This window comes from Pantherophis guttatus, chromosome 10 (assembly GCF_059756535.1).
Source record: "Pantherophis guttatus breed Tessera chromosome 10, ASM5975653v1, whole genome shotgun sequence".
NCBI lineage: Eukaryota > Metazoa > Chordata > Lepidosauria > Squamata > Colubridae > Pantherophis > Pantherophis guttatus.
In genome coordinates, this window is record NC_142072.1 from 24,192,132 (window position 1) to 24,204,616 (window position 12,485).

Below are 12,485 nucleotides of genomic sequence, written 5' to 3' on the forward strand. Positions count from 1 at the left end.
TTGATCCCATCTCAGAGCTATAGTGTCTGAAGTTCCTTAGGGAGAAAAAGCTCTTGAGCGGATTTTAAAAGTCCAAACCTTTTAGCAGCTTTTATACACAAAGGAATGTTAAGCTATGAATCATTTTGAGGAGTTAGCATCAATTTTTGGTTGAGCTTGAAAACTTAAGTAGGGACAGATCTGGTTAGAATTTGAACAGGCGGCTATCAGAAAATCCCTGGGTTGTAGGCAGTACTGGGAAGTTAAAGAATATATCCAGAAAGCAGCAATAAAGATATTTTCCCTCTGCATCAGGAGTGTCCAAACCAGGGTGAAATCCAGGAGGTTCTGATAGGTTCTGGAGAACTGGTAGCAAAAATTTTGAGCAGTTCGGAGAAGTGGCAAATACCACCTCTGGCTGGCCACAGAGTGGGGAGGGAATGGAGATTTTGCAATATCCTTCCCCAAGGAATGGGGAGGGAATGGGGATTTTGCAGTATCCTTCTCCTGGAGTGGGGTAGGAGTGGAGGTTTTGCAGTATCCTTTCCCTGCCATGCCCACCAAGCCACCCCTGCCAAGCCACGCCCACTAACCTGGTAGTAAAAAATATTGGATTTCACCACTGGTCCAAACTTAGCAACTTTAAGACCTGTCGATTTCCATTCCCAGAATTGCCCAGCCAACCAAGAATTCCCCAAGCTGGCTGGGAAATTGTGGACATTGAAGTTCACAAGTCTTAAAAGTTTCCAAGGTTGGATACCCCTGCTCTATACTGTTTTCAAGAGAACCACAGGGATGTGTGAACAATATTCCAGAAGAAAAGTAGATTTCCACCCCCTCAATGTTTTTAAGGGGAAATGAGCTTGACATGCCACACAACTTTAGATGTGAGCTTAAGATAAGCTTCAAATGCTTAAAGATAATCACTCACACCAATGTGAAAGAATTTTTGCACTGTGCAGCCGTCTTGAACAAAGTAACGTTAGAAGGGTGTCTTTAGAGCAGTATTTCTCAACCTTGGCCAGTTGAAGATATGTGGACTTCAACTCCCAGACTTCCCTGCCTGCTTAATTATGAATAAAATTATTATTTAATTGTGAATTAAATTTAATTATGAGGAAAATTAATAATATTAAATGATGAATGCAGTCAAACTGTAGGTCAGAAATTGGGAATATGCATCAGCTAGTTTGCAGTGTGTGTGCATCAAAGTAAGAATCCATCCATCGGTGATAGATCTGTGCTGTGGTTCTCAACCTTGGCCACTTGAAGATGTATGAACTTCAATTCCCAATATTCCATGACTGGGGAATTCTGGGAGTTGAAGTCCACACATGTTAAAGTTCACAAGATTGAGAAGCATTGCTCCAGGTAGAAGGCAAGAGTTGGGAAATTCAGCACCGTCTCAGTTCTTCGTCTGGTTCTTTCTCCAAGTAATATCGTCTGTCCATTTCTGTGGTGCCTTTTCCTATTTGTTCCTCACTAGATGTGCTTGATAACAACCCCCATCAGCCCCAGGCAGGATGGCTGAAGCTGTGACATGGTGGGAGTAGCAATCCAACACATCTGGAGGACATCATCTTGCTAGCAGCTAAGAGTTTATTTCAGGAATGGATTCACAAGCGGGTTCACAAATGGCTAGCTCACTAATCTCATCCTATCTAAATGCCTGAGATTATCCCCAATTGAGTAACCTTCCTGGGACTATGGGACACCTAAACAAGGTTGAAGATCATAATGCCAGATATTCTTTCGGAAACCCTCTTTAAACCACCATTCAGAAAACAAGTGAATGATATTTATTTATTTATTTTTATTTATTTATTTAATTTGATTTATATGCCGCCCTTCTCTGGAGACTCAGGGCGGCTTACAGTGCATTAAGCAATAGCCTTCATACTTTTGTATATTTTATACAAAGTCAGCTTATTGCCCCCCACAAACTGAGTCCTCAATTTACCTACCTTAGAAAGGATGGAAGGCTGAGTCAACCTTGAGCCTGGCAAGATTCGAACTTACTTTAATTGCAGACAGCTGGTGTTAAATTACAGTGCCTTGTCTGCAGAGCTATCCAGGTATCTGTTCTATCCAGACCTCCCTCTGGAAAGAACAGCAGATGATGATGATGATGATGATGATGATGATGATGATGATGATGATGATGATTTACTTTATTAATTAAACATGAAACTCAGTCAACTGAACATTCAAAAATGCATCACAAATACCATTGACTGGTGCTACTGGTTAATATGGGTTGCTGCCAGCGTCCTAGGTATCAAATTATTATTTACTTTATTCATTAAACAATTTATATTGATTTTGTTTCCTGACTGCTTATTTGTACCCTATGACTATCATTAAGTGTTGTACCTTATGATTCTTGACGAACGTATCTTTTCTTTTATGTACACCGAGGGCGTATGCACCAAGACAAATTCCTTGTGTGTCCAATCACACTTGGCCAATAAAGAATTCTTTCTATTCTATTCTAAACATGAAACTTAAGTCAACTGAACATTCAAAAATGTATCACAAATACCATTGACTGGTGCTAATGGTTGATACAGGTTGCTGCTATTATTTCCTTTGCAGTGATGAAGAAGTGGTTAATGATGATAATGATATTAAACCTGTCTTTACATCGATGGGAGTCACTTGGATATTCTTCTCTAAAAAAAGGGAGATAAAGGGGGGGGGTGCACAGAAATTTTCCTCCCTCCTCATTGCAATAGCAACATGCAGCACACAAACAACAATGCTCTAGCAACAAGAACGTAATGCTCTGGCAGGAATGCAAGGCTTTAGCAACAAGAAACAACTTAATTGATTCTTGCATGATAGATCTCTTATTTTTCCCTAATCCTATCAGTCCAGGAAGGTTTCTGGCAAAGATGAGAACCCAGGGCATGGGTCCTTTGCCTCTCCCCACCCGCCTCCATCATTCACCCCCAACCCTGGAGAAGATCAACCTCTGCTACGAGAGAAGGAAGGTTCTCCTTACCAAGAGACACGCAGCCGAGGAGGCATGGAATCGACTCATTCACCAGCCCTCCGCCACCGACACACCTCCCCTGCTGAAGCAGGCAGGCAGTGCTTTGCTCCTACACCCAGGACTGGGACTCAGGTCTTCAGCCTGATGAATCTAGTTCCATCTGTAACAATCAAGGTTTCTTCTGGATGGCGAGAGCAGGGGGAGAACAGGGAGAGAAAGCAAGCGGCCGGGGGGTGGGGGGAGTGGATGATATGGGAGACTGTCTTTGCTTAAGCATTGCCATGGTTACTTCCCTGACCCAGTTCTTCTCACACCCAACAGCAGAGAGCTGGGGAGGGGGGCACAGAAGTGGCGGAAAATAAGAGAAACAGGAAGAATAGAGTGGGCACGGGAGAAGCAGCATCCAGGAGCAAGAGAGCAAAGCTTTCGTCCCATGGTGTCTAGTGGCCCTTCTTCTGCATTGAGGGGGAAGGAATATACAGCCATCTTGTCCAGTCTAGTATCCTCCAAATGTGTTGGTCTTTAGTTCCCCACTGGAGGGAATAACAAGAGGTTCGGTCAACTAATTTGGAGGGCAATTCCAACCCTAATGCAACATAAGAGCCTTGGTAGTGCAGCAGACTGAAGTGCTGTTAAGTAGCACCAGCTGCTTGCAATTACTGCAAGTTCAAATCTCACCAGGCTCAAGGTTGACTCAGCCTTCCATCCTTCCGAGGTAGGTAAAATGAGGACCCGGATTGTGGGGGCAATAAGCTGACTTTGTATAAAAAAGAACACCGCTTAGGGGGGACAGGCGAAAGCTCTAATAAGCAGGTATATACAAAAGTATGAAGGCTATTGCTTAACGCATTGTAAGCCGCCCTGAGTCTCCGGAGAAGGGCTGCATATAAATCGAACCAATAAATAAATAAATAGTAAACATCGCCATTATATCTGAAAGATCAGCTTAGTCTGGCTTCTGGTATTAGAAACAATTTCTTGATTAAATTACAGCAATAATAATGTAATGATAGGAATCTTGATCCTTAAGAGGGGAAGCCTCCACCTCCCACCCCCCAAATACATAGTCAGGGGAAACTTTGATTAGAACTAATGAAAGAGAAATAAAAGAGCATGCACTTTTCTTGAGTTCTCCAGAATTCTTGGCCATGCAAGATAACCAAAAGCCAGAGATGGGGAAGAATCAAGAAACTCACACATCAGGCTAGATGTTTCAAACATGAAGAGGCATATTTCAAGTCAGCTTCCAAACAGAGCATTAACTACCAATAGAAGAGAATATTTGTAGCTTGAACTGTGGAGTCCTTCATGCTCCCTAACCTAAATTGTTGTTAAGTTAATTCTCGGCTGTTCTAATAAAGTCTGTTTGTTTTGGAACTGTTTACGTCAACTACTACCTACTTAGGCCTGGATCACAACACTTGTTTTCTTGTGGATGTTTCATTACCCAGCTAGGTAATATCATCAGTGCTCAAGTTACCAAGGTAACTGGTGATGTTTCCTAGTTGGGTAATGAAGTCTCAGCAAGGGAACAACCAAGAGAGTACCAAGGAATCTACAGCACTAAGTACTATTGGTGCAGAGTTATGCCTAGAATTTGGGGTAAAGAAAATGCCTGTGGAAAGTCTGTTCTCTCCTAGAAGGAAGGGAAATCTTGGCTCCTGAAACCTTGGAGAGATGCCACCTTGTCAGCCACGCCTGGGCCAAATGGACAAATTGCTTTGATTCATAAATGTGCATCTTTTAACTATGACAACATCGGGCAGATTTCTTGGGTATGAACCAAGAACGACAGGTTCAATGCCAGAGACAGAGTTTTTGGACTAACATAATCTCTCAGCAACTCAAGCACACTTTGTTCTCTGGAGATGAAAAACCAGAGCTATCTCACTCTTCTCCTGTGCCTTGTCCCTTCTGTACCCCCTTTTCTTAGGCTCTTGGCATTCGACCCCAGCAACTGCTAAAAGTCCATTTTGAAGGCACCGTTTGCTGCTAGTTTTCATCGCACCTTTCGTCTTTCCTTAAATTTAAGCTTAAAGCCTTCAATGGGACGTTTTCAGGGACATTGGGGGTGCATGAGACTCTGCATTCTGTCTCTGGGTGAGTGAAATCAACAACCTGCAACAAAATACCGATGATCATCCATTGTATCTGCACTCAAGAGTACAATGTTTTAATCAATGCACAAAATGGCTGATTTCTCACATTGCTAAGACTTTTGGTTCTTTTAGCAATGATTTACTGAACCCACTAAAGTTTCTTGGCTTACATAAAACATTAAGATCTAAACCGTAGTTTACAAAGCTGAGTTCACACAAAACACACACACACAAAAAAGAGCTTAGCAAAATGTCTTTTGAGCTTATTCAGTAAAGTGGAAAGATATTGCCTTCGCTCCTGCTTATGTCCTGATCTGACCCATTTTTCTCAGTTTGCACAATAAACTAACCAAACAGGTTGATTTCAGGCAACATATTAAGCCACAAGGAAACTCTCTGTGAATAGTTCTGTTGTGTAAATGCAGGCATTAAATTTGTAACTGATTTGGCAAACAGCCAGCCAGCCAGCAGCTCAAAAACAACCAACCCCCCCAAACCAATAATAATAATAATAATAATAATAATAATAATAATAATAATAATAATAATAATAATAATAATATTAAGAAGAAGAAGAAGAAGAAGAAGAAGAAGAAGAAGAAGAAGAAGAAGAAGAAGAAGAAGAAGAAGAAGAAGAAGAAGAAGAAGAAGAAGAAGAAGAGGAAGAGGAAGAAGAAGAAGACTACAAGTACTTGGGGATTTTAGAAGCCTCTGACTTAATGTATAATAAAGTCAAGGAATTAACTTCAGCCAAGTACATTCGGCGAATTCGTAAGATATTAATGTCCAAATTGAGTGGAGGAAACATCATAAAAGCCATAAATACCTGGGCTATACCTGTGATTAGATTCTCTGCAGGAATAATTGACTGGACCCAGATGGAGTTAGACAATTTGGACAGAAAAACAAGGAAGCTTATGACAATGAATCATGCCTTGCACCCTAAAAGTGATGTTGACTGATTATATTTACCAAGAGCAGAGGGTGGTCGAGGACTCCTACTAGTAAAGCAGACTGTGGAAGAAGAAAAACGCAGCTTGAATGATTACATCCAGAAAAGTGAAAAACCAATGATTAAGGAAGTAAATAAAGGAGGCCTTTTAAAGACAACTAAAACAAAAGCAGAATATAAGAAAGAAGTAATTGAGCAGCGAGCTGAAAATTGGAAACACAAAGCTCTGCATGGCCAATACTTGAAAAGTATTGAAGGCAAAGCTGACCAGAAACTAACTTGGAACTGGTTAAGATCAGGAGTACTGAAAAAAGAAACAGAAAGCTTTATTTTGGCAGCTCAAGAACAAGCCCTAGCCACAAACTGCATAAAGGCAAAAATTCAACATGTTACCACCAACAGCAAATGCTGCCTCTGCAATGAGAAAGATGAGACAGTCGACCACCTGATCAGTGGGTGCAGCAAAATTTCACAAACTGACTACCTACAACTCCATGACCGTGTTGCTAAGATCATTCACTGGAAATTGTGCCAGAAGTTTGGATTTGAGTACAGCAAAAACCACTGGGAACATCAGGTTGAGAAAGTTTTAGAGAATGAGAAACTCAAGATCTTGTGGGACTTTAGGATTCAGACTGACAGGCACTTGGTCCACAACACACCTGACATAACAATAGTTGAAAAGAAAAAAGTATGGTTCATTGACATTGCAATACCTGGTGATGCACGGATTGAAGATAAGCAGCAAGAAAAAATCACAAAGTACCTGGACTTGCAAATTGAAGTTGAGCGACTGTGGAAAAAGAAATCGTGTGTTGTCCCGATTGTAATTGGAGCCCTTGGAGCAATCCCCAAAGGGCTACCCCGCTATTTAGAAATTCTAAATTTACTGGACTTGAACATTTTGACTCTACAAAAACCCACCTTACTCGGAACAGCTTACATCCTCCGACGATACCTTAACAGTTCCTAGGTCCTTGGTTAGGACTCGAGCTGCTGAGCTTTTAACCAGCCTCAAAGGCTGTGAATCTCACTAAAGATTAAATAATAATAATAATAATAATAATAATAATAATAATAATAATAATAATAATACAGAGTTGCTCCCATACCATGCAAGAATGCCGTATGTCAGGACACTCTCAATGGTGCTGTGATAGTAGGACAGAAGTAGATGCTGAGATAGATTTATCTTCCTGAGCATTCTCAGGAAGTACAGCCTCTTCTGTGCCTTCTTCACAAGCATGTTAACATTCATAGTCCATGAGAGGTCCTCCGAGATATAAATGCGCAGAAATTTAAAACTACCAACCCTCTCCACCTCCTCACCATTTATGTACAATGGTAAATGTACATCTCTCTTCCTCCTGAAGTCAATTATAAGTTCTTTAGTTTTTTTGATGTTAAGTCTAAGATTATTTTCTTTATACCACAATGTCAGCCTTGTACTTCCTTTCTATAAGCAGACTCATTGTTCTTATTAATGAGCTCCACCACTGTCATGTCATCTACAAATTTAATAATTGCGTTGGTGTTATACAATGGGGTGCAGTCATGTGTATACAAGAAATAAAGGAAAGGGCTTAGCACAGAACCCTGGGGGGCTCCTGTGCTTAGTATAGAGGAATGGTGAGATCCCATCCTTACTGACTGTGGCCTATCTGTCAGAAAATCCTTTATCCACAAACAAATCCTCTGATTTATACCCAAATTGGACATTTTAAGAAACAACCTATTGGGTAAAATGGTGTTAGTGGCAGAGTTATAATCCACAAATAACAGCCTCGCATATGTTCCGTGTTGTTCCCAAATGATTCAATACAGTATGGACAACGATAGACATAGCATCGTCCGTTGATCTATTACTCCTATATGCAAATTGGTATGGGTCCAAAGTAGATGGAAGACTAGCCTTAATATAGTTCAACACCAGCCTCTCAAAACATTTCATGACAACAGATGTTAAAGCCTCCAGTCTATAATCATTAAGGGATACCACTACTGTCTGCTTAGGGACTGTCACTATAACAGATGTCTTCAGGCAGGTAGGGATAGAGCACTGCGACAGGGATAGATTGAAAATATCCATGAACACTCCAGCTAGCTCTGCAGCGCAGTCCCTAACAACTCATCCCATGATTCCATCAGGCCCAGCTGATGGAAATCAATGAGACATTAGATGTGAACTTCATTGGACAAACAAGACCTGGTAATTAAACACTCCAGGTTCTGGATTAAGTTTGGAGGCAAGACTTTTTATTGGCCCCTTTTGAAAATTTACCACTACCTTTGTCCTCCATCTCTTGATAGCTGATTCAAATCCTCCACAAGCCAATTTAGAACAGGCCACTATGAAGGAACAGCCAGTTCTACTGGACCAAAGAAACTAGCATGATGTTACGTAGTTTGGGTAGTTTATGTAGTAAAATCTGCAAGAAAACAATCAAGTTCTAGAGAGCACCAAGGACCTTTCAAAACAGCAGCATCTTTCCATTGTTGGATTGGCTCACACAGATATGGTCATTGGTTCTATGATCTCCTCAGAGTTATTCTCCATTGGTTCCTGGGAGCTAGTCGTGAATGTACATCTTCATTATTTGGTTATAGACTCTGACAAACCAGACCAGATGAAGGTCCAAATCCTGAAGTTCCATCCAGACTAACTGGAGATACTACTGGTGAAAAGGTTGTCATCCAGGATATTCCTTTGGCCAGTGTTTCTCGACCTTGGCGACTTTAGGATAAATGGACTTCAACTTCTAGAATTCTTCAGCCATGAAGGTTCTACTGGGCTTAATAAAGATCTCCATCATTTCCTGCAGAGATCTTGTCAAATTAAATTGAGCACTGTATGACATTTGGCTAAGGGTTGCAGATTTGTACTCCAGCACTAACTATCGGGTTTGCAGTAGAGGCAGGGGAAGACGGCCTAATCAAGCTGTAGTAAAAAAATCCAAATTTTTTTACTACTGGCTCTGTGGGCGTGGCTTGGTGGACATGGGTGTGGCTTGGTGGGTGTGGCAGGGGAAAGATACTGCAAAATCTCCATTCCCGCCCGACTCCAGGGGAAGGATATGCAAAATCTCCATTCCCACCCCACTCTGGGACCAGCCAGAGGTGGTATTTGCCGGTTCTCCGAACTACTCAAAATGTCCCTACCAGTTCTCCAGAACCTGTCAGAACCTGCTGGATTTCACCCCCGGTTTGGAGTACATATAACTGGCAAATACATCTATGCTATCTGCAGGCCCACCAAGATGAAGGATACTTTTACATGGCCTCAATTCCTTATCTGTCTTCTGCAGAGCCATGAAATGGATCTGTTTCAGAGGTATTCAGTGACTGATTAGTATTCTTGTTTGACTGCATTGTATTGGGCTGCCATTTTTAATTGGATTGATAAAATCACTGGTATTTAACATTCGACAGGCTGAAATCTTGGAACCTGGCCAGTGTACAAATGTATATAAATAATAAACTTATAATCAGCTCTGGATCTGTCTAATCTTGCAACACTGATTGTGTTCAGGAGCTGCTTTCTGGGCTAGAAGTAATGCATCTTGACTGTCGCCAAAAGTCTTATTTTTCTGTGCCTGTTACAGTTCTGCAGAGTTCTGGGAGTGGTCTCATTTGCAAGAATTTTTACTTATCCCACCACGCAGACCTTGTTGCAGAGCATCTTTTCAACAAAACAGAGGAATGGGAGCTTTTCAGCTTAGCAGCTCCCCCTCATAGCAACAACTTGAGTTGAAGAAAAATGTGGATGAGATGACGCCATTAACTGTCTTTTCTCTCATTTTTTGTAGACTGGGAAAGAAAAGACTTGTGTTATTCCAGGGCCAGTAGTAGCACGGGGTGAAGCCCAAAAAGATTGTTTCTTTTGGGGTTTCTGATATTCTCAGTATTCTCAGGGGAAAAAAAGATAATCAAGATCTATTGCAAACAAAGATTGTGGAAAATGTCCCTCTATATAACATGGCAACTCTGACTGTGCTGTGGAAACTTGAAAATTCAGATTCATGCAACGTGTTATACGATTAGGGCCACCCTTGAAGACTGCTCAGAAATTTCATTTAGCTCAACCTTCAAACACTAAATTCCACACCGGAACTATCTGTTGAATATGGCTTCCCATCCTTCCGGCAAATATATTCCCAAGGTAACCGCGAGCTACCCTGTGCTCAAAAGGGTTGTGTTGCAATTGGCATCTACACAGGTTTATCAAAGGATAAATGAAATCATCACATCTTCTTCTTGTGAAGGGAAGGTCTCTCCCACCCACCACTCACCCCCACCCACACTTGCCACCAAGACAGCACACTTTTATCAACAAAACAATATAATTTCTCCCATGGCTCTTTCTTCCTCCAGAAATGAAATTGTTCCCACCTGAAAGAAGCCAGAAAGGAAAGTTAAAAAAAGAGATAGGAAGAACTGCAGTTTAAACAGCAGTTATGATGTCCGAGCAGGGATTATCAATTCTGCCAGTGCCAGTAGTTTCCTTAATCCCAGGAGCACAAAAGGCTGAGACTTTGATGAAATGGCTGATTAAATTTTCCTAATCCAGTTAACAACGGAAACAGCAGCCAGGAGCAATTTCTGCAGAGTGTACATGGTCAAAAGAGGACTGGACACTCCAACTGGGAGGTACATAAAGAAGGTGGGAAAATTTGGACATGGCAACCAGAATAGACGCTGCAATTGACCGGCTCTCACAACGTACTGCCATCCGCTCGTATTCTGCAGCATTGGATGCCCAATCACAGAGAAGCATGCAAATGAGGGAGGTTTTGAAAGCAATGGAGGCATGCCCCCCAAATTTCAAGGCCGTGGGAGGGGAAAGAAGGGAGGGCAACAGGCAGGCAGCGGCTTCCTTGGGTATCACCCATACATCAGGTGATTCCTCCCTTCATCCAGATGATGGCACTTTCACGAGGCTGCATTTTAGACTGTTGCAATAATATTTGGGGAAGAGAAAAGGGGAAGGGAGGGAAGTATCAGGTTGCTCTAGTGTGCAAATGACATTCAGGGAACATGCTATGGGGCTTGGCCCCGATCCTGCACCTGTGCTTCATGAATCAGATGGCTAACGACCAACAGAAGAGAAGGTTGACCCAAGGATTTGTCTCCCTTTGAGCACAAATTCGTAGAACTGGCTGGTTTTATTGCTGGAATTGGACGGGTCTATCAGAACCCCAGTGCAAAGTGCAGCTCGAGCAATTAAACCATCCTCAAGAGGTGGGAACTTCCAGATAACTGAATTATCTATACACCAGTGAATTATCTATTCACCAGTGGTGAAATTCAATTATTTTTTTACTACTGGTTCTGAGGGCATGGCTTGGTGGGTGTGGCTTGGTGGGCGTGGCAGGGGAAGGATACTGCAAAATTCCCATTCCCACTCCACTCCAGAGGAAAGATACTGCAAAATCCCCATTCCCACCCTATTCCAGGGGAAGGATACTGCAAAATCCCCATTCCCACCCTATTCCAGGGGAAGGATACTGCAAAATCTTTATTCCCACCTCATTCCAGGAGAAGGATACTGCAAAATCCCCATTCCCACCCCATTCCAGGGGAAGGATACTGCAAAATCCCCATTCCCACCCTATTCCAGGGGAAGGATACTGCAAAATCCCCATTCCCACTCCATTCCAGGGGAAGAATACTGTAAAAGCCCCATTCCCACCCCACTCTGGGGCCAGCCAGAGGTGGTATTTGCCAGTTCTCCAGAACCTGTCAGAACCTGCTGGATTTCACCCCTGCTATACACTGCCTTTGTGTGTGGCCATGTTGTTCTGACCATGTTGGATCATCAAACCATGTGATGTTCTTCTCTACTGTCTCAAAGGGAAACATTTTTACAAGGTGTAAAGAGGGGGTGGAAAACTCCAGGCTTTTAAATTTATATATATCTATTTATAGCTTCAGGATGTGACATCGCTGAGCTGAATTTGATTCCCTTGGAAGATAAGAGTTGGTTCTTGTTAGACCTTGGATCACATAGAAACTCTCGAGAAGTTGACTTTCAAAAACTTCTCCCCAAACCACATTGACTAGCCAATTTTATAACACTCTAGAAAATTATACAGATGATGTCTCCCAGAACCAAGTTTGACCTGACCTGAGGCATCTGTTATCTGCTCATAAGTTAGAGCAGGGCTGTCAAACTCAATTTCATTGAGGGCAGCATCAGGGTTGTGTTTAACTTTGGGGGCCGGGTGGGCATGGCCAGCTCGACTTCACTTGTGTCGGGGGCGCCTGTGGTCTGAGTGCTCTGCCAGCAAAAAGAGAGGTTGGCCACATGCGGCCCTCCTGAGCTCCATTTTTGCTGGCAGAGGGTTGCAGGACGTCATCGCAGCTGTCCAAGCTCCGTTTTCGCTGGCAGAGGCACCGCGGGCTGGTCCTTTGCTGTTTCCAGGGTAGCCCCATGGGCCAGATAGAAGTACCTCGTGGGCAG

At 42.4% G+C, this 12,485-nt stretch overlaps 1 protein-coding gene across 5 annotated transcripts in view; it reads right to left on the bottom strand.

Moving 5' to 3' along the window:
* Positions 1-12,485, bottom strand: part of RIMS3 (regulating synaptic membrane exocytosis 3) — a 98,336-nt gene that overhangs the window by 68,586 nt on the left and 17,265 nt on the right. For 4 of the 5 annotated variants that reach the window (XM_034413361.3, XM_087876804.1, XM_060691417.2 and 1 more), the window contains exon 1: positions 2,984-3,199. The exons of the other annotated variant lie outside the window; for it this stretch is intronic. In XM_034413361.3, coding sequence (XP_034269252.2) covers positions 2,984-3,022 — 39 coding nt within the window. In that variant the 5' untranslated portion in view covers positions 3,023-3,199. Of the gene's footprint in view, positions 1-2,983; positions 3,200-12,485 lie in introns of those variants that run through there. 5 annotated transcript variants of the gene reach the window in all.